Here is a 23,027-nt window from a genome sequence, read left to right on the forward strand (position 1 = left end):
CAATACATATTTATTGTCCAACACATTTTGCCTCTGGCCATTCCCACCACTGGCAAGTGCCACCACTGCCACCTGAAGATTGCACATGAGGAAAAGTGGCTATCAGATGGGAGGATAAATCACCCACCCTTGGCTTAAACAACAATTGAAACAAACAGAGTTAAACCATAGCTGATTATCCAGGATTCTTTCAAACCACCATAATTTAAACTGACAAGGATTTCCAGTTAGTGTAAATTGGTATGCTATCAATTGTCTCCTCACTGCTGAAGTAGAGGAAGAGAAGGGGAAGTACATGTGCCCAATGTTCTTTGAGGCTTGTACTCAGTGATGCAGTGTTACGTCCAAAGCAGAAGAACTGAGTACAAAGAAGACATTCCCGAGAACCAGAAATTGGAACTTACCTTTATGCAGCTCAGGTTTATTTCCTAGTAACTGATTGTCGTTTCTGAGTGTCTGCTCCCTTGTTGATTCTGATACCTGAGAGTGAAGGCTGATTGTGTCATCATCGGATGGCTGAAAAGAGCAGTTAAGAGCATAACCTGCATATTCCACTTGTTGTTCTGATAAACTTTGCATCAGAAAATCAGCTTCCCACCACAACCAGCAGAGGCCACTGTGGCACACTGCTGGAGGGCAGGCCTATATGTAGAGCATTTCCTACTCATTGAGACAGGAGAAGACATATTTTTCCATTTAATGAGCTATCCAACAGATGTGAAGTTTTCAATGAGCTACTTAAAATGACCTAGAATCATAGAATTGTAGAGTTGGAAGGGACCATGAGGGTCATATAGTCCAAACCCCTGCAAAGCATCTTTGGACCATGACCCTGAGATTAAGAATCTCATGGTCTACCAACAGAGCTATCCCAGCTCAATGAATGTCAAAAGTACACAAGTTCAAGTTCTGTTTGCTCAAGACAAAAAAAAAAGAGGAATCCTTCAGGGTTGTTTCATTTTACCACCATCAAGCTGGTAAGATACGGATTTAATGTTGAGGGATTGTTTACTGGATGGTAAGGTAAAGGAACCCTGGACAGTTAAGTCCAGTCAAAGGTGACTATGGGGTGCGGTGCTGGCACAGGCAATGCTTCAGAACACTGCTATGAAGGAGAAAGTATATAACAAAGCAGGCAAGCTATCTTATTGTACTTTACAGTCATTTTTAAACTGCAGTTTATTGAAATCAAATGGAATGGAGATTTAGCCAAACTAAGAATTCTGAGACAATGGAAAGCAGTCAGAAGAGATATTAGAGAAACCCACTGCCCCTGCTACCTCTTTCCTTTGAGTAGTTTAGAAAGGACAGGCTTACTTCTGTTGTGGATAACCTTTTATCCCCATTATCGCTGCCAATGCCAGAGTCTGGGCCGTGGTTTTTATTTGGATAAAAATCTTCCATACTGTAATAAAAGAACAAGTACCTTAATTGTGACAAATACTAAGACGCAGGTTCTGGTTCTCTGAGTGACGAACAGCCACTTCTTGTAGAGCAATATGCTCTTTTGAAGATGGAGAGGTTCTTGGTATTAAAAAGGTGTGTCCCACTGAGATGCAATTGGACAATCACAGATCATAAAAAGTCAAAAGGGACTGACTATATTGTCTGATAATCCTGCAAAATGTCTCAAGACAACACTAGAGCTGTGTCAGGCAGGGTGGATGGCCACTTCTCCCTGTTATTTGTGGTTACAAGTCCTGTGCTTTTAACCCAGAGTTTCCCTACCAAATCACAACACTGACCCCAGAAAATACTCATTGCCCCACCTACTCCTTATCTTACTGTAAACAAATACATGCATCACTTATTCCCTACATTCCCACCCCTTTCTTTGCTGTTTCCTTGTGTTTATTTCATATTAGAATCCCTTTGGAAGAAGAATCTTCTATATCTCTTCTTCATAAACCTCCATATAGATAGACGGTACTATATAAATAGTTCATGTTAGGAAGAGAGGTTAGTACACATGTGCAGAAGTCATCTTCCTAAGATTATTGAAATTTTTATTAATTATAAAAGATGGACAGGGGGTTGAGCTTAGCAGGAAAAGGTACCCTAATGTGTTTCTGCAATCACATAAAGGTTCTTTTTTGTACTGCGATCTGAACTAGTACACATATGCAGTTAAGGAAAAGACTAAACACTGGGACAAACGGCTACTGTGACAATTCCAAGTTTAATTTCACAAAGTCAACATACAAAAACCAAAGAAAAATAAACCAGAATATATGTTGAATGGAATGCAACACAACAGAGGAAAACTGCTCATCCTGCAACAGCTCATCCTGTCTATGGAGAATGGTTATGTAGTATGTATACATTTGTTAGTTATTGTATATTTTCAAAACATTCACAACTGGTCTCTGCTTGTGAGGTGTGAACTGCCTTTGAAACACTGGCCTACAGGCTTTTCTCCCTGCTGGCAAGAACAGCCTTTGCCAACCCGGTGCACCCCAGATGTTTTGATACTCCCATGCTGACTGGGCCTGATGGGAGTTGTCCAAAATATCTGGAGGGCATCAGGTTAGAAAAGGCTGGGCTAACACATGTAATGCTCACTAGGACCTCTATTTAATAATGCTAATGCTGCCCCAGTAAACCAGATGCAAGTCTGGAGAAAGTTCTAGTTGTCTAGAGGCAATTTTAGGTGCAAATTGTAATTACGCAAATGTGCTTATTAGTTTGTAGGAGAAATGTTTCACAATTGTGCCAATATTTAATCAATGCACTGACTCACTGGTAGGAAAAAAATGGTTCAGAAAATAACAAGAAAAATATCCTGTTATGTGTCAGTAGTGCTCTGGAAACAGGACCAGATCATTTGGAATCCGCAAATACAGGAGAGAAAAAATGAATAGAAGCAAAAAAATAAACATTATTAATTTATAGCCAATGATAAGTAAACTTATGGAAATATGTCCTGAAAGTTATGTGAGTTTAGACTTGAAAAACTATGTTGTACTTCTGACATTAACTGAGAAGGATTTTCCACTCCTTGAAAATAATGTAATTGTTTGACAGTAGGTGGCAGACTTCCCTTTCAGTAAAACTGCTCAATTTCTAGCACAAGTAGAAGAAAGCAACTTTCACATTACATATAGACCTGTGTAGCCACAGGAAATGCAACACTTTGCATAAGTAATTCCTTGCTCTCTGCCCCTCCTTTGGTACAGCTTTGAGGAGCACATTGGAACTTTTGTTTTTGATCATGAGGGATGAGTTGAAAATACCTATAAATATATGGCATTCTTTATGGAAGATTCTGCACAAGTGGGAACAATTTAATTCAACAGTTAATTGCTATAATGCTTAGATTACTCAGAGAACAAACTCACTGTGAGAACACACCCTACTGAGATGGGAAAGAATCTGCAAAAAAATAGTAATGGGAAAGATAGCATCCTAAAGGCTACAACAACCTTTACTTCAGAAGTACTGAAATTATTGCAATAAAGCAAACTCAGAGCTCCTTCAAGTTTGATAAATGCTCATTATGAAAAAGGGAATGCAAGTTTACCTGTCTGTGAGCGGCTGGGAAGGAATTCTTTTACCCAAGGATGGAAGATCCAAGGAATCCGGCTTTTTATCTATTCTGAGGCATGCCTGAATGCTGAGGAATTTAAATATGTGTACTTTGCCCTTTAAACATATCTGTTGAGAAGCAGATGGGGAAAGCACTCATTTAGTCAGATGGGAGCCTTTACAGAAACCTTAGCACCATTTTTATTGATTACCTCCAATCCTCCCCCCATACAGTATGCATAACACATCACAGCATATTCCCATCTGTACCCTTGTAGTACAGATAACTGGGCAGATTAAACAGGACTAAACACATCCATCAACTTCAGTGGCAGGTATAGCTGCTCACCTTTTCCCAACTTAATAAGATTTTGTTGGCTAAAGCGCATGGTGAAAACATTAAAGTGCAACAACAGTGGACTGGTTTTCAATGTTATTTTCCCTGCATCTTATTTGAGAAGAGTGAAACTCATCTCAGAATATGACCAGCTGATTAATACAATGGCATGCCCCACTTCCAGCCACTTTCCTCCAGGCATATTAAAACCAACACTGAAAAGTGATCAAGAAGAAAAAGTGCTTCCACAAATGGATTTTGGTCAAAAAGCACCTTACTCCATGGGCAGCTAGGTGAATAAGTATCTCACATAAAGAATTGTTTCTACTTTAAAAATGAGAAAAGAATGTTTTAATTGAACCTGTGCTGGTGGTATCTGCATTGGATTATTGTCCAAAATTATGACTTGCAAACGATGTAGCTTCCTGAAACACACAGGTATTTCTGTGATTTTATTACATGAGAAGTCCAGCTTGACCAAGGGAAGGTCTCCTAATTCTATTGGTGGGAAAGGGAAAAAATATCAGAAGCTCATACATCAAAAAGATTGATATTGTTTAAATGAATTAACAAAGAGGCTGGAAGGGAACAGAAGCTTACCATCAGGTAGTATATGAATATTATTTCTTCTTAAATTTAATTCTCGTAGTGACTGCAGCTTTCCAATTTGCTGGGGAAGGACTTGGATCTCATTACAGCTAATATCCTACATTAAGAAACAATGAGTCAGAATGTCAAATAGTGACTGAAATTTCAAAAGCATACATTGAAGAAGGTGGCTAATGCAAATAAGTATGTTTTATGGGAATGCATGTGCTTGCATTTTGGTTACAGCATTATTGAATTTTGCAATAGAATGGAAAAAAGGAGATGTCCTAAGACAGAGGAATTTTGCTTTTACGCAAGGCATATTTTTAAATCTTGAATACTCAAATAGATTTTTTTTAAAATTAAGATTCTTAGCCACCCTTCAGCATAAAGTACCAGGGTAGGTTTAAAAAAAAAAGTAGAGGACCCCTGACAGTTAAGTCCAGTCGTGAACAACTCTGGGGTTGTGGCGCTCATCTCGCTTTACTGGCTGAGGGAGCTGGCATTTCTCCCTGACTAACTGCAGCTACAAAAATCTGAAAGAAACTCTTGCAGATGTGACACTGTCTGTGCTGGACCATTGTCTTGCCTTGGTAATGGACTGGATGAGAGCCAACACACTCAAGCTCAATCTTATAAGACTGAGGCACTGTTAGCAGGTGTTTTGCTAGATTGGATGAATGGGAGGTTGCTCCTGGATCCTTTGCTGTCTCTTGGGGCTCAGGTGTCCTTGGTGGCATGGATTCCCTTCATCAGCTTTGGCTGGTGCCCCAGCTGTGCCCCTATCTGTACAGGGATAGCCCAAGTTCTGTTGTCTATGCTTTGGTAACCTCTAGGTTATATCACTGCAAATAAAGTAGGGCTGCCCCTAAGCACAGTTTGGAAACTTCAGCTGGCACAGAATTTGGCAGCCAGGTTGCCCACTGGGGCAAGATGGTTAGAGCCTATTGCACCAATCCTGGCTTGACTGCACTGATTGCTAATTATGTTCTGGGCCCAATTCAAAGTGTAGATTTTTACCTAAAACCCTTAAGCAACTCAAGACTGCAATACCTCAAGGGCTAAAGGGACCCCGGACAGTTAAGTCCAGTTGCAAACGACTCTAGGGTTGCAGCTCTCATCTCACTTTACAGGCCAAGGGAGCTGGCATTTATCCACTCCGCAGTTTTTCCGGGTCAAGTGGCCAGCATGACTAAGCCACTTCTGGCGAAACCAGAGCAGCGCATGGAAACACCATTTACCTTCCTGCCGGAGCAATACCTATTTATCTACTTGCACTTTGACGTGCTTTCAAACTGCTAGGTTGGCAGGAGCTGGGACTGAGCAACGGGAGCTCAATCCATCGTGGGGATTCGAATCGCCAACCTTCCGATCGGCAAGCCCTAGGCTCAGTGGTTTAGACTACAGTGCCACCCGCATCCCCTACCAGGGTATGTTAGAGTACAGTGGTACCTCGGGTTAAGAACTTAATTCGTTCTGGAGGTCTGTTCTTAACCTGAAGCACAATTTTAAATAATGGGACCTCCCGCTGCTGCTGCGCCGCCAGAGCACAATTTCTGTTCTTATCCTGAAGCAAAGTTCTTAACCTGAAGCGTTATTTCTGGGTTAGTGGAGTATGTAACCTGAAGCGTATGTAACCTGAAGTACCACTGTAATATAATTTACAATTATAAACACAGATAAATTGCTAAAATTACAAAAACTGGTAGAACTATACCATGTAATTCTGCTTATATGGCATTACACTGGCATTATGGGAAAGTGTGAAGATAAAATGACTGGGAACAGTCATATAGATTGGGGCTGGGGAAAAATCTTTATCTACAATATTCCTTTTGAATCTTGATGACAAGGAGATTGCAGATTATTGACAAGTAGCAAGGGCTTCAGAGTTCGGATGATTTCCATCTTTTGAGAAATATCAAATGAGTGGGATATCAAATAAAAAAGTTCTATAACTTAAATAAGGTAAGTCTTTTTATGGTAAATAAAATGAAATCTACTAATGCATCTTTAAAAGGAGGACTAGAGCAGTTGCATAAAAATTAATCCGTTTTTATTCCATCCTAGAAGTACCATATTGGCCTGAATATAAGCCTCACTTTTTTCCAAATTCCGACCACGAAAAGTTAAACTGCGGCTTAAATTTGTGACCTTCCAAAAATTGGCTTTTACGATATCGCTGCTGAAACAGACATGCAGTAAAACGGAACAGGTGTGAGTGCCTGTGGAATTTTAAGGGAGTGGCTTATATTCGGGTATTGTCTTTTTTTTTTCTTTTTTCCCCCTTGAATTTTAAAGGTGTAGCTTATATTTGGATGTGGCTTATATTCGGGCCAGTACGATAAATTGCAGGATCCAGCTAGCATTTCAGTCACAAAACATATAATTCATATTTTTGTCTCAAGCTAGATATAGCAACATTTGTTTAAAATAAAAGTTGAAGGAAAACTCATTGCACTGCTATTCAAAAAAAGGATTGCTCTGGGATATTTAAGTATGAATGGATTAATTTAAATTTGCCACTCACTGTAGTAGGGATTACTACTAATTGAGGATTGGGACAAACAAAGAATTAACTATAAAGATTCAACAGACAGACAAACTATACCATGACACTCACCAATTCCATTATATCTCTCAATTTTCCAATTTCTTCGGGAATGGACACAAGTTTATTATTGCTGACAACCAAAACTTTAAGTGGCAGATCAAACAAGTATTTTGGCAATGTTGATAAAAGATTTCGACTAAAGAGATTAGAGAAAATATATGGTTATATCTGGCAGCTATCACCATTCAGATACCACAAGCCACTTAAAACCAGCATGAATACTTGCTCAAAATTGTTACTTTAGTGAAAATCTTGTTACTTTAGTGTTTTTTGTTTTTTTATTCACTTTTTCCAATCAGTACAAACACCAAACTAAAAGGACACGTACAACAAAAAACCATAATAATAACACAAATTGACAACACAAATTTAGATACAGTAATATCCCTATGCCTACTCCTTGTTTATCACCACTCTCTCCCCCCTCTACTTCCCACTGTTATCCGCCTTGTCACTTAGATATTCGTTCCAAATTTCTTTGTATTTATCCATTCTTATTTTGTGTCGAAAAGCAGTTATTTCATATGTAGCTAATCTGTCCATATTATCAATCCATATGTTCAGTGGAATCTTTTTGCGACTCTTCCAATTCATCAAAACAAGTTTTTCTGCTTCTAATATAGCGCGATACAACTACCTTTTTTGGCCCTTTGAGATCTTGCAAGTTTCCAGAATATAATTTAGAATTAAATTCAGTTCCCTTAAATAACAATTTCTTTTTATTATTTTTGCTATAAATATCCTCACCTCGCTCCAGAATGGTCTGATCGTCGAGCAGTTAATCAACATATGTATTAAGTCCACATTTTTACTCCCACATCTCCAGCACTTATCTGCACTTGTTATTTTCTTCTGATATAATCTTGCTGAAGTCCACTGGACTCTAAATACTATTTTCTGTTGAATAAGTCTAAGTCTTAAATCCATAGAGGCTTTTCCTATTGATTTTATACTTGTCTCCCATATATCATTTGTTATCTGTACTCCTAGCTCTTTACCCCATTTTTGTCTTTCATATTCTAAATCGTATTTCTTCCTGTTAAGTAAAGTTTTATATAGTGCAAGTGTAGGATTTTTAGTTTTTGTTGCAGAGATTAAATCTTGTAACAGCATGGGTGTTTCCGATGCAGCTATAGCGTCAGGGCCAAACTGCTTTTCCAACATATGTTTCCATTGGATATACAGTGGTGGCCCGCTAGACGAAAAACTCGCTAGATCAGGCATGTCCAACAGGTAGATCGTGATCTACCAGTAGATCACTGAACGTCTGTGGTAGATCACCGGTAGATCACCAGCTCCCCCCAAAGAAGCTCAACAACTGTGGCTCCCCTAAAAATGCTCAGCATTTTTGCCCTGAAACCCAAAAAGCGGGGTTTTCCTTCTTCCTAAAAGAAGCTCAACAACACTGACCTGAACCCCCCAAAAGGGGGTAGATCACTGCCAGTTTTTAACTCTGTGAGTAGATCACAGTCTCTTGGGAGTTGGCCACCCCTGCGCTAGATGAACGGCATTCGCTAGCGGAAGGCTGCCCCGCAAGACGAAAAAGTCAATGGGGCTGCCTCGCAAGACAAAAAAAAAATTTTTTGGGTGCAACAACCTCCGTGCTGCATTGCCGCTTCGCTAGACGAAAAATTCGCTCTACAAAGACACTCGTAGAACAAATTATTTTCGTCTAGCGGGGCACCACTGTACTGTATATTCTGGTGTATAAGACTACTTTTTAATCCAGGAAAATCCTCTCAAAAGTCGGGGGTCATCTTATATGCCGGGTGAAGAATCTGCGGTCGAGTATATCTTAAACTCTATATTTTAACTGGAAAAGTTGGGGGTCGTCTTACATGCCCAGTTGTCTTATACGCCAAAAAATACGGTATTGCCAATGTGTCTCGCTAGTTAGTCCATACTTTACTTGCAAAGTCTTATATTCCACAAATTTGTAGTTCTCATCAATTATTTGATTCAGTGTGTAAATACCTTTTTTTCATCAAGTTTTGCCAAATTATTACTTGATTTCCAATTTTTAGTTTTGGGTTGGCCCATATTGTTAATTTCTCATACTGATAAGGGTCATCCTTATTATTTTTATTTATGTTCATCCAAATTTTTATAGGTGCTTTAATAGTCTCCAGATTAATGGGATATTTCTTACAGTTGGAGCAGAGTTTGGTCCAACCCACAAGAGGTTCAATGAAACTATATTCAAGAGTAGCCCAATTGGGATTCCTGCTTGCTCTCCAACAATTAGTCTTGCTCAGCAGGTAGGCCTGGTGATATAATTTCAGATTTGGGAGTCCAAAACCGCCTTCCTTAGTTGGAAGTTGAATTTTATGTTATGATATTTTTGGTGGCTTTGTACCCCACAGGCACAATCTAAATATTTGATTTATTTTAAAATATATATAAGTTGGGAATATATGTTGATAATCCTCTAAGAATGTATAAAAGCTTTGGAACAATATTCATTTTGAGGACATTAACCTTTCCCCAAAGGGAAAAGTTTAGAGGTGTGTCCCCCACCTTTCAATATCAAAAGAAATTTCTTTTATAATTTGATTCAAATTTATTTTTTTATATTTGATATTTGGTTAATATCTGATGAAATTTATGGAATAGCCCGATATTGTGCCAAAGGTTTTTATTTTCTCCATAATTTTTGGAATTGTATCTTCTGGTTTTGTAATAAACAGAAGGATGTCATCCGCAAATAATACAATTTTGTAATTTTCTTTGTTGTGTTTTATCCCCTTGATATGCTCATCTTGAATTATTACTCTTGTTAATGGTTCCAGGCATAGATTAAATAGTAACGGAGACAGAGGGCATCCTTGTCTCGTTCCTCGTTTTAAATTAATCACATTAGATATTCTCCCATTTGTAACAATTCGAGATGTTGGATTTTTGTAAATCATTTTAATCCAGTTACAATATTCTGTAGGGAAGCCAAATTTATGTAACACGATCCCTATGAATTCTTTATAGATTCTATCGAAAGCCTTTTCTGCATCTAGTGACATTACAGTATCATCAATTCCTCTTCCTCTTTGTTTAAGTTTATCAAATCTATTGTTAATCTGATATTATCTGTGGCTTGTCTTGTTGTTTTTTTATAAAAACCTGTTTGATTATTGGGTACCAAGTCTTGGATGACTTTTTCTAATTTTTCAGCCAGTATTGCATTCAGAATCTTTGCATCAACATTTATTAATGATATTGGTCTGTAATTTGCACATTCAGTGGAGTCTTTGTTAGGTTTTGGTATAGTTATTATTAAAGTTTCATTAAATGTTGCAGCAGATATACCTTTATGAACTATTTCCTCATAAACATCTTGAAGTCTGGGGACTAATAATTTTTTGAATATTTTATACCATTCTATAGTGGAGTTTGGATTTGATATCCCACTTCATCACTACCCGAAGGTCCAGGTGGTTTCCCTTTTCCCATTGTTTCTATTTCATTCTCAATATCTGATATCTGATATCAGGGGGGCAGACAGCATATCTTTTTTATATTCTTCAATGGTTGGTACAGTGGTGCCTCGCAAGACGAAATTAATTCATTCCGCAAGACTTTTCGTTCAGAGATTGGCCTGCTAATTTGAGGGGATGGAAAGCATTATTGGCCATATGGGTCACCAATGAATTGATGTAACAAGTTGAACAATGCTGGGGCCAGCAAACAGCCCTGTCTTATCCCCCTAGTGGTGGCAACACTAGGCCATTATTATCTAGCCTGATTTTCAAAAAGGTGTTAGCATGCAAGTTAATAATCAGGTGAAGGAGGCGGCGATCAATAGTTGTAGCGGCCAATTTTGTCCATAACTGCTTTCTAGAGCAGTGTTTTTCAACCACTGTTCCGCGGCACACTAGTGTGCCGCGAGATGTTGCCTGGTGTGCCGTGGGAAAAATTGAAAAATTACTTTATATATAGTCAATATAGGCACAGAGTTAAATTTTTTAACATTTTCTAATGGTGGTGTGCCTCGTGATTTTTTTCATGAAACAAGTGTGCCTTTGCCCAAAAAAGGTTGAAAAACACTGTTCTAGAAATTCAATCAAATGCCTGTTTAAGATCAATAAAGGCCACATGAAGAACCTTCGGGGCTTTGTCAGCATACTTTTCTGCCAGATAATTCAAGGTTAGTATTTGATCTGTCGTAGATCTTCCAGGGCGAAAACCTGCCTGTTCATTGGCAATGATATTGTCATTCTCCATCCAGTTTGATAGTTTGTTTGAAAGTACCCGGAGTAGATTTTCCCAATGACATTTAGCAAGCTGATCGGCCTAAAATTACTTGGCTCGGTACGCGGGCCTTTCTTGTATATTAGTACAATCAATGCAGAGCTCCAGCTAGAGGGAAATTTTGCTGTTTTGTTTATATACGTACAAAGTGTTGCTAACAGTGGAATCCACCAATCTTTATTGGCTTTGATGGCATCAATGGATATAATGTCGTCACCGGGGGGCTTGCCCACTTTAAATCGATCTATAAGAGTTTCAATTTCCGAACAGGTTACTGGGTCACCAATCAGGTAGTGGTTCCAACTCCACCATATCTCTGCCGACATCATGAGCTGCATACAGGTCGGCGAAGTATCCTTCCCAAGTGTCAAGTGGAATATGAGGTTCTACCCTTGCAAGCGGCCTTCCCAGGTACCAGGAAGCTGAGTTTCTATTCTCTGCAGCTATCAATAGGTTATTGCAATTATTTCTTTCTGCCTTGAGCTTCTTTTCCTTTAGTAGGGCTTTGTAGCATCTCCTGAGGTTGATAAGGCGGTTGTTAGGCATAGGCTCGTTTGATGCTCTATACACCAACCATTCATTATGGAGGTGATTCTTAAGGTTTCTGCATTCCTCATCAAACCATTTTTTGTGGACTGCTTACCATTCTGCATAGGGGCCCGTGCCAGTGCAGGTTTTAGGAGTTCTACCAAGTCATCATAAATAGGTAGAGGCTCATCTGCCTGCATAAGGGAAGCCCTTTTCACTTGGAGCTGATCAGACCAAAGGTGTTCGTTCAGCTGCCGTGCCGAGTTGGAGGTCCATTTAAGAGCTGTAGGTCTTATCTGCAAATGGTCATTTGTTAACACCTAATGTAATATTAAGACAAGAGGCAGGACTTCCCAGAGTTGAATTAAAAGTCTGGGAACAAGCAATATCCCTCTGGTTGAAAATTCATTATAACCCAAAGGGAATGTTATCTCATTTCCTGGCCGCAGCCCCTTATCCACCTTGGCTTATGCAAATTGTTAACAAGATTAAACAAATTGGCCTAAACCCTGAAGACCTATGGAACTCTGAATAAGGCAAAAACAATTATTACCCAGAGACTTTTTGACATCAAATTGCAAAAGGAAAATGCCTCTCTCCTTGAGAATTACAGGTACCTAAAATCTTGGCCTAATTTTGCAGCTGCCCCTTATTTATCCAATATCACTTATGAATCATACAGATGGGCTTTCTCTAGAGCCCGATTTGAGGTGATGCCTACAGCCGTATTGCAAGGCAAATTCTTGCGGGTACCAATTCTTGAGCGTCTTTGTCCATGCATGTCCAATAAGGTGGAATCTGTTACTCACATTCTTCTATTTTGTGAACTTTATAGTGAAGAGCAATCTCATCTTATACTACCCCTTTTATCAAAATTTATACCCTTGCAATATTATTTGGAATTTTCTCCCGAAATTTTACGTAAATTCCTTTTAGAAGACTCTTTGAGCTCAGTATCCAGTGCTATGGTCAAATTTTGCACCCTAGCTATTAGAAAATGTAAATCTCTTTATTGAATAATATACTATAAATTCTTTTAGTGCTATTTTCTCTCTGGCCTTTTGGATTTTGTCCTCCTGTGATGATGTTGCTCGTCTTTTGATTGGAGTTGTGTTGTTTTGTATTGCTGGCAATTGCTGTAATAAAACTGAACTGATGGGTTATTTGCCATATCGCCCCATAATGTTTTTAAAGAGGTTTTTAGGTTATTTTATTTTAATCTTTGCATCTTGACCTTGCTGGCAGAGAAAGATATTATCTTCCCTCTGATATAAGCTTTGTAGCCTTCCCATTCCATCAGTCTTGACGTTAATGATTTGGAGTTATCTTTAATATATATTTGCGTTTCTTGCGTTATATATTGAATGAAGCTTTTATCATTTAGTAATGATATATTAAAATACCATCTCCTCATACCTTCCTGGGTATTGGATAGATTATATTCCAATATTACTGCTGAGTGATCAGCTATAATGGGAATATCAATGTCACATCAGCTAGTAAAGGAGTGTAGTGATGCTGATGTTAAAAAAAATCAATTCTGTGCTGGGTATTGTGAATTCCTGCAAAATACGTATAGGATTTTTCTTTAGGATGGTGCAGTCTCCATGAATCCACTAAATTCCAATATATCATATAATTATTAATTGTCTCTCTAACCTTCGTCATTTTTTTATTTATGGTGTGAACTGCTGTTCACATATATATTAATGGAGGAAAAACCCCTTTGCAAAATCAAGCTGCAGTTGGTAGTTGCATTTCCCACATCTATCCTGATGGGGGGGGGACATCCCTCTCATGTGATGACTTCACACACCTAAGCTAGCAACTTCATTCAGAACCTCATTCAGGTTCTTTTCTGCCTTGTCAAATGCATTCAAAACAGGAAATTACATATGCTGCCTAAGTAATATGGTCCATTTCTAGCCTGATCTGAGCAGTTAGAAAGCCATTCCTATTAGCAATCTCGAAATTAAAAGCTTTTTGCCATTTAGTCCCCTTTAATGTTTTGCTCTCTCCTCCAAAAATAAGATGAACACACGTTTCTCCTCCTCCTCCACAATCTCTTTTTTATGAATCTGAGGTCTGTTGTGGCTTCCTATAATCTCCTCTCATACCCAGGGGCCTCTTAGCTTTCCCTCTTCTTATGCCAATTAAGCATTTTGTAGGTCTCCTCTGCAGCCACTTCTATTTTTAAAGCTAGGACTAGGACCTAACAGTTGTAGAACAAGGTACCAGGTAACAAGAGGACAGTTCTCCTACTACTATGACATCTGAGCTCTCAAAATCTGACTAATTCAAATAAGTTGTCACAAAGCTAACATGCAGAATTAGCAGGAAAGCCTCTGTCTCTCAAAGTTAAAAACTAAAAGCACAGTTGACAGTCAGTTTTACTAAAGAGTTTACAAAAGCAAGTTATGACAATATGTTATTTTTTAAAAGTTGGAGTAGCTGTCAGACTCACAATGCCAAAAGGCTACTTCAAATACATTTTTCTTACAGGGCTAGTCTTTGCAACAGGGGAGGAAATTACCCACCATGTATGTATCTTTTGCCATGTATATGGGCATGCATGCGGTAAGAGAGAAAGTTGTACATTCTTCTTGTGTCTTGTGTCTAACACTCAATACTCCAACTCAAAAATAATCAAACACAACACACACAAAGAGAACACTAATCTTTCAGAAAACATTGTCCTGTATCCAACTAAGTTTTACTCAGAGTAGACCTGCTGAAATTAATAGACCTAAGTGAGGCATGTTCCTACTCCAAGTATGACTAACATTGGATACAACCCATCATTAATTTCTCCTGTGTTATAGTTGGTCCAGCCAGTTTTTCACAGGCATGCAGAATGAGCAAACCTCTTTTAGCACTCCTAGAAGCTCAAACTGAAATTTAAAACTTTTACCTTTGCCTCTCAAACATCACAATCTGAAAAAAGGAATACCAGGAACAAAGTTAGACTTCCTTATGTTCTACCTTTTGACTTATTGACTGGAAAGTGGTTCTTCAGTCAACTGTCACCCACAGGAGGAAGCTGATACAGTCATGAGCTAAACAGGCTACCTTGGATGCCAAGCAATTACGTTTAGGAAGCAGGAAAATATTGCCTACCTGATATTGAGATATGTTAACATTTGCAGATTTTTAATTGCTTCAGGGATTGATTTGATGCAGTTGTGATAGAGGTTCAATGTCTCGAGTGGTGAAAACTGCCATACATCAGGAGGAATTTCAGTAAATCTGTTCTTGGAGAGATCTAAAAAAAGGGAGGAGGAGAAAAGACATTTCTAGGGCTCAGTCTTCTAGTTTACACTTGAGAGATGTGCAAGAAATGTGCTGCTCTTGAACAACGGCAAAAGTTTTAAAATTGTTAGGCAATTTTATTTTGGAAATTAAAGCACAGATGGATGAAAAACCAAGCATCCACAGTCTGCATAGAATGGAATCCTCTTCTGCTCATTTCAAATTCCAAGGATAGAAGAGAACTCCCTTCCACCAGTATTTAGAAAAATAAAGTAGGTAAGAGAGGCTTTTGTGAAATGTAATATGGCACACTTCTCCTTAATTCTAAAAATATTCTCCCGCCAAACCACTATTTTGCACCTTCAGTGCTCTAGTAAAGAACAAAGGAAATCCCGCAAGTCTGAAGTTTGCCTGTCCGATGCTCTTGGAGAGGAAAGAAAGGAGCCGCTGTTCCCTCTCAGCAACCCACCAAGCAAAGCACCTCCAGCAAACTCTTGTTCCATCAACAAATGATTTGTCCTAAGAAAAGGCATCCACCTCTGCAAAACTAATTTTTTCCATGAAGCATTTGGATTTGGATTAGCCACTTAATCTTTCTCCCAAACTTAAGAGAAGCCTAAGAACACATAAGTATAAGGCAACTTGTTGTGTTCATATTTGTTACCAGTGCTGCTCTACCACCATCTTGACCAATTCCCCTTATCCTCCCTCCTCCACAACTGTTGCTTGAGGCTAAGGCAAGCACGTAAATCTGATTTGAACATGATATTCTGTAAAGAACGGTGTACACTGATGTATACAGATACAGTGGTGCCTCGCAAGATGAAATTATACAGATACAGTGGTGCCTCGCAAGACGAAATTAATTCGTTCTGCAAGTCCTTTCGTCTTGCGGAAATTTCGTCTTGCGAAGCACGGTTTCCCATAGGAATGCATTTAAATTTAATTAATGCGTTCCTATGGGGGGGAAAGTCGGGCTTGTTGCCGGCAGCAGCAGCAGCAGCAGCAGCAGCTCCGCTTCAGGTTCCCGCCGCCGCCGCTCTCCTCACCTCCTCCAGCCTCGTGGCGGGGCAGGGAGCTTCCGGCTTCTGATTCCCCTCTCCACACCTCCTCCAGCCTCGCAGTGGAGCAGGGAGCCTCTGGCGAGCCTGCAGCCACGAGCGGGTCCTTCTGCCGGCTGCCCTGTGCAGCCAAGGCAGGGACTGAGGCGCAAGGCAGAGGCGTGCGGGGACGCGAGCGCTCCGCTACGGGAGGCAACGCGTGTGGCTCCAAAACCAAGCAGCAGCAGCAGCAGCGGCAACCATCCCAGGTAGCCCTGGCTCTTGACTGAGGGGGAAGCAGACTCCCTCCGAGAGCCAGCGAAGACAAGGAGGAGCCGTTCCGCTTCAGGTTCCCCCCGCCGCTGCTCTCCTCACCTCCTCCAGCCTCGTGGTGGGACAGGGAGCTTCTGGCTTCAGGTTCCCCTCTCTGCACCTCCTCCAACCTCGCGGCGGGGCAGGGAGCTTCCGGCTTCAGGTTCCCCTCTCCGCACCTCCTCCAGCCTCGCGGCGGGGCAGGGAGCCTCCAGCGAGCCCGCAGCCACGAGCGGGTCCTTCTGCCGGCTGCCCTGCGCAGGGACCGAGGCGCAAGGCAGAGGCACGTGGGGACGCGAGCGCTCCGCTACGGGAGGCGGCGCGTGTGGCTCAAAAACCAAGCGGCGGCAGCAGCCATCCCAGGTAGCCCTGGCTCTTGACTGCAGCCCAAGCTGCAATCCCAGCTCTGTCTGCGGACCTGGAATTGAGGGCGAGCCGGGGAAAGCGCAGCGGAGGAGAAAGCAATCCCGGGCTGCAAAGGAAGGAGGCTGCTTGTTCCATGCACAAAGCTTCTGGGCGATGTTCCCCCTCCCGATACTCGGCGCGGCTGCTGAGCCAGGCTGGCGGCGGAGCGGAGGGCGGTGAGAGCGTTGCTTCGGTCGCCGGGTCAAAGGAGGCGGTGGGGCGCCTGGGGTGCGCTCACCCGGTGGCGTCAGCGACTACCGCGCCTACAACGTCCTGCAGGACCCCGGGCTATGCCAAGGTAGGCGGCCCGATGACTCTGCAGAAGAACTGGGCGGAGGGGCCTCCGCGCCCGCGACAGCCCCACGAGGGGAAGGCTGGCTGAGGCAGGCTTGGCTTGGGGGGCGCCAGGGAAACTTCGTTGGCTTCTTTCTCCCTGCATTTGCTAAGGCCTGAGAAGTTCCCGCTTCGGCTTACAGTGGTACCGCGCAAGAGGAATGCCTCGTTTTGCGAGTCATGGCCATAGAAAAATTCGTTTTGCGAGTCACCTAAAAAAATCGCAAAACCCTTTCGTCTAGCGAGTTTTTCGTTGTGCGAGGCATTCGTCTTGCGAGGTACCACTGTACATAATACTCAGCATTAAGAAGATATTCTACAAAAACTGTTGGAATAAAATGTATGAGATGCATGTGCCAACAAAACTAGGCTATGAAATGCCCACATTATCTATGGAAAATCTCAGCTGTGCATATCTTTAAAATATATGTTCCTCTGTGTCTCTTCTGCTTTAATAGTTCTTTAGAAAGGGTGGGAGAAAGCATGAGCAAGAACTATGGGATCAAGTACAGCTGCATACTAACTTTTACATGTGAAATAAATAAGAAATACAACTTCTTTGACTTCATCCCTTTGTGTTCTCCAGTGTCACATAACCCCAAAAGCTTGATTAAATTATTAAAGCCACAATGTTTCCTTCCTTGTCTGTAGACTACAGACATCATTCTATTCTGCCAGAAACACGGAAGTGAGAACAGATGATAAGTACTTTCCTGTTTCACACAGAAAAATCACAGCCTTGTACAGAATCAGAAAAGTCATTTGCCTGAGGCTATATAGGGAGACACCTTGGAGAGTAAATTCAAAGAAAAATATTTTTGCAGTAAGTCTAGTATTTTACCATCAAATATGATAAACCTTTTCACTAACAATCTCAAAGATTTATAGGGTAACTTTCCCCAGGATAGCTAGGTATGGTGTTGTTGTTTTTAACAACACTGTATTTTAAATAGTCATAACTAGCCGTGCAAATAAGCCCAACTAGCTTTCAACAATGTCACATTGCCTGCAGGAGGGTGGCTGGGGAGGGATGGAAAGTCCTGTTCCACCTGCCTATTTCATTTTTATTCTATCAGCCCACTTGGCCTCCATGCTGGGTGGGAAAAGGATTGACGGAGCATTCTACCTTCCACCCCCACCCCAGTGCCCTCTAGCCTGCACACAATTTTTTTTATGCCAGCCCACTCAGTTGCCTGCATGCAATTATTTATTTTATTTGCAGATTTATAAACTGCTTCATATCAGTTACCAAGTGCTGTACAATAAAATAAAATATACAAAGTTTCTAGTGCATACTAAGTACACCTCTTAGGCAAGCAATACCCTGGCATCGCTTCATCTGAGCTCAGTTGCCATGCATGGACAGATGGGACAAGGTGGTGCCTTTGATCCTTTGTCACTAATGGCTGCCAAGCCAGTGCTTAAATACAAAGCTAGTCATAGTCAAGAAAACAAAACAGCTGCAGTGCAAAGTATAAAATCATAGCAGCAGGATAAAGAGAGGTTAAAACTTCCTGGAGAATAGCTGATGTCAAAAATACCTTCTCTGGAAAGGGAGCCATAACTAGAAAGGCCCTTTTCTTTTATTTGCCACCCACTCTGAAAGTGAGAGCACTCTGTAGAAGAGCCTCCAATCATCCTCTAAGAACTTCAGCAGGTGGCAGACACTCCTCCATGTACTAAGGATGGAAACTTTTACAATGCTGGAGGTCACAGGAGTGGGTAGCCACATTCAATTATTTTCTTCTTTCCTCCCTGTTCTTCCCCAACCTTTATTTGTACCATGTGTATTTGAAACCATGTGTATCGTAAACCATGATGGTAAATTGTCAACTACCTGCAAAACAAAAATTACTAAATGCATTGTGTGTGGAGGGTGTGTGTGTTTCCTACCATTCACACATTAGCAACAGCAACGTACGTAAACACACTTCACAATGTATCATTAAGAACTTTAGTCTGAAAATTCTATATACACTGACAGCTAAAGCCACTCCACTGGCGGATCAACTTGGGGCCTGGTCAGCACATTTCTTTAAATATCTGTCAGACCACAAGACGTTTGTGCATATATGTGTTCCTACAGTGGAATAGGGAAACTGCAGAACTGCAGTTTAGTGTGTGCGCCCACCACTCTTCGCTGTGGAAGATGTTAACCAGATACCCATGAATACAGGTTTTCTTCCAAAGAGGGCATCTAAACAACTACGTCAGTCAAATATAGCTAACAGAAATTCTCAGGCACTTTTAATTTAATTTGTCAATATTAGCTGAATGGGCAACAAAACTGCAAATGGGTGTCAAATAACTGGATAGGTGTGGAGGGAAATGATCCAAACTTCATATATGGAAGCTGATGGGATCTGAACAGGCAAGTGACTTATTAGGCAAGATCTTGCGGGTGTGGTGGATCAAAATAATAAATTCCATATGAGAGGATGGTGCAAAGGCAAATTCCTTAGGGATTATTACAAAGTTGCAGTCAGAACTGCCCACATCTGTATGCCTTTGTGTCAGTCTATTGGTCATTTTGGAGTACTGTGTACCACTTTTGTCACTGCATTTCTAAAGAAAAGAGAAACCAAAATTATCGAAGGGTTAGGAGAAAATGGGGTCTTTACTAAGGTGGCTGGGGAAACATACCTTAATGGGGGGACTTATAAAAGTATGTATGAACGTAATAAATATCCACCCCTCCATCTCTTATAACCCTACATTCCTGGTTACTCAATAAAATTGGATAGGGGGTATTTTCAGACCATACAACAGACGCAGAACAGACAAAAGAAAGTACTTCAGAGGGCAGAATGCCGTATATACTAAAGTATAAGCACATCGCCTCTCCCAACTGCAATGGCGGGACCAGCGGCCCAAAAGGGCTCCTTTCTCCACTCGTCCCTCCACTGCCGCCCACCTCACCCAAGTATGCTTTTTCAGCACAATAAATGTGCTGGAAAAGTCGGTTTATACTCAAGTATATACGGTATATGGAATTTTCACCGTCATGCACATTGTGGCGATCACCACTGGCTCAGATCACTTTAAACAGGGATTAGACAACTGAATTGGTCTTATAATGAGCCAGGATGGCAAAATGGATCTTGGATGTCCAGGCACAGCATGACACCAAATTCCAGCTGCTGCATAAAAGCCAATGGAGGAGGTCTGGTGTCTTCCACCCCTTGTTTGGAAGCTCCAAAAAGCATCTGTGAAGTCTGTTGGGGACAGAATGCTGAGCTAAATCAGCCTATGGTCTAATCCAGCAGGTCTCTTCTTATGCTCTCACAGTTACAAATCCCATGTTTGTAATAAAAACAATGCACGTGGGGGGAGGGGGTTGCAACACAGAATCAACTAACCCATACTGTGCCAGACACAGGATTATAACTAAGATGGTGTAAAGGTCATTTAGACACAATGAAAGGCCTAAAAGATGAGATCATAGTAATCAATCTGCATTGCAGGAAGCCACACACTAATTACTTTCTGCCCTGAATGCCCTCTTGATAAAACAGTAGAGTTAACGCACTGACACCATACAAATTTTGCATAAATTATCCCGAACATTTCCAAATACCTCCTACTGTAATGACACACACTGGCTATTAACCTATCTACAAATATTCGTGTCTTTGTTCTTCAGGTGAACTGTGCAACTACCTCCATCATACAAAGAATGATACCATAGTTTGCATACAGCATGTGCATGTTGCAAAGGAGGTCAGAACAGCAAACGGGTAGTAGGGGTGTGGAAATCTACAAAGTAGTTATCCAGTTAATCTAGCACTCTTCAGGAGTTCCTCAGGAATGCAAACATCTATTCTCATGCTACACAGCCCACGTGTGTCATGAAAGCATTACATGTGTGTAAGTAGGTACCGGTAATTGTTTTGTTTAATGAGACAGATAAACCACAGAGCCTAGGGCTTGCCGATCAGAGGATCACCGGTTCGAATCCCTGCAACGGGGTGAGCTCCCATTGCTCGGTCCCTGCTCCTGCCAACCTAGCAGTTCAAAAGCACGTCAAAGTGCAAGTAGAAAAATAGGTTCCGCTCCAGCAGGGAAGGTAAAGAAGCGTTTCCGTGCGCTGCTCTGGTTCGCCAGAAGCAGCTTAGTCATGCTGGCCACATGACCCAAAAACTGTACACTGGCTCCCTCGGCCAGTAAAGCGAGATGAGAGCTGCAACCCCAGAGTCGAAAGCGAGTGGACCCTTTACCTTTACCTTTACAGCTGCCTTAGGAAAACACCACCCCAAATCCTAGCTTCTATTCACTTGTCTCAAACCCTTCAATGGTGCTTCTTAATCTGATCTTCCCCCTTAAATCCAGTCTCAGCAAAACAAGCAGCCTCTTCAAAGCCATGATCCTTTCCACTCTCAGGCATCCCCATTAGCAATAATCAAGTTACTTCAAAGCAGGGTGGATTTGATTTAAATCACTAGTCAGTAAGACTTGATTTAAATCACTAGTCAGTAAGACTTGATTTAAATCTTTCTTTCTTTTTACAGAAAGACTCATTCTTGCTGGTATAATCTTAACATTTACAACCAGAGGAAGGTTTCATCTTTGGAATAATAAATTTTCACAGTAGTTTTTACAGTTATATCAAAAATTACTGATTTGGTCATACAGTACTATTAGAAATACATAGACAGATAATTATGAAATGATTGTGAAATTTCATAAGTTAACTTTTTATATTTGGACAACTTTTCTGCTGTACTTTACTGGAAGGAGAAAAATAATCATTTCCTTAATAACAATTTAAACAATTTATTTAACTAAAGCAATAACATTATAGCATATGTATCCATATTTGTTAACTGATGTGGTTAAACTTGTTTTTTTAGTTTTAGTACACATGAAAAACTTAAAACAAATCCTTATTTCCTGATGAATAGCCTTTGGAGTATGATGTAACTTAAATAAAAAGCTATCTTTAGAAAGATTTTTCCTCCAAGAGCATTTTATTTTAAAAATCTGCTTTAAATCAAAAAAATCTGATTTAAATTTGAAAAAAATCGGTGTTTTTTTTTAAAACCCAATGATTTTTATCTACCCTGCTTCAAAGCCTTGGAGGTCCACTATCTCAGTGCTGTCTGAAGGCCAGTGTTCAAGCATATAAATTTTGCATCCCTCATTATAGCAGCAACCTCCCAACTGTATGCTTGAACAACCCTCAAAGTCACCTCATGTGCGTAGGAACACTAGCACCAATTTAGGACTGCATTCATTAACACAACCACGAAGCAGTACTACCAAATGTGTGCAAGTCTTCCTGTTTCCTCAATAAAACACATCCATGGAACACAAAAATGGCAAGGGTTCATGTTCCACACAACACAATCTCTAGATTTACAATTAAAAAGCCCTATCACTCAAATGGCAGCAAAACTGTTGCACATTAGTAAGGTTAACTTTCTGGCTGCTAAGGGGTTTGGAGTTTCCGAGCATGAACACACACACACACACACACACACACACACACATGAATTATGTCAAAATATGCTGCTTGTTTATCACTCAAACTGAAAAGTTCCACTGTATTTCTTTCCAAGTTGTCAAAGCTACAGATCAGGATTGGGCCGCTAAGAAATCCAACTGAAGGAAGAAAAGATATTGCTGCATTTAAGGTGGTCATCATAGATCTTCATTAAGGAGTATCCTGCTTTGCATATTGACTTGCAGACCATATTATTTTAGATACTAATCCTATCTTTCAGTTATTTAAAAACTTGCAATATACTGAACATAGTGTAAATTCCAAGGAAGTCATCAAAGAGGGGTTTCTGTTCTTAAGTAGGTAGTTATGCCTTGCTGACTTCCATTTCTTGTAAAGCTTGGCTATTTGTCA

At 40.6% G+C, this 23,027-nt stretch overlaps 1 protein-coding gene across 1 annotated transcript in view; it reads right to left on the reverse strand.

Annotated features, from left to right (window-relative positions):
* LRCH2 (leucine rich repeats and calponin homology domain containing 2) overlaps window positions 1-23,027 on the reverse strand; it is a 53,108-nt gene that overhangs the window by 18,435 nt on the left and 11,646 nt on the right. The window contains exons 2-8 of the mRNA XM_033137296.1: window positions 14,952-15,096; window positions 7,074-7,200; window positions 4,463-4,568; window positions 4,224-4,360; window positions 3,521-3,654; window positions 1,318-1,405; window positions 405-516 (exon numbers count right to left, since the gene is read on the reverse strand). Coding sequence (XP_032993187.1) covers window positions 405-516; window positions 1,318-1,405; window positions 3,521-3,654; window positions 4,224-4,360; window positions 4,463-4,568; window positions 7,074-7,200; window positions 14,952-15,096 — 849 coding nt within the window. The remainder of the gene's footprint in view (window positions 1-404; window positions 517-1,317; window positions 1,406-3,520; window positions 3,655-4,223; window positions 4,361-4,462; window positions 4,569-7,073; window positions 7,201-14,951; window positions 15,097-23,027) is intronic.

This window comes from Lacerta agilis, chromosome Z, assembly GCF_009819535.1.
Source record: "Lacerta agilis isolate rLacAgi1 chromosome Z, rLacAgi1.pri, whole genome shotgun sequence".
NCBI lineage: Eukaryota > Metazoa > Chordata > Lepidosauria > Squamata > Lacertidae > Lacerta > Lacerta agilis.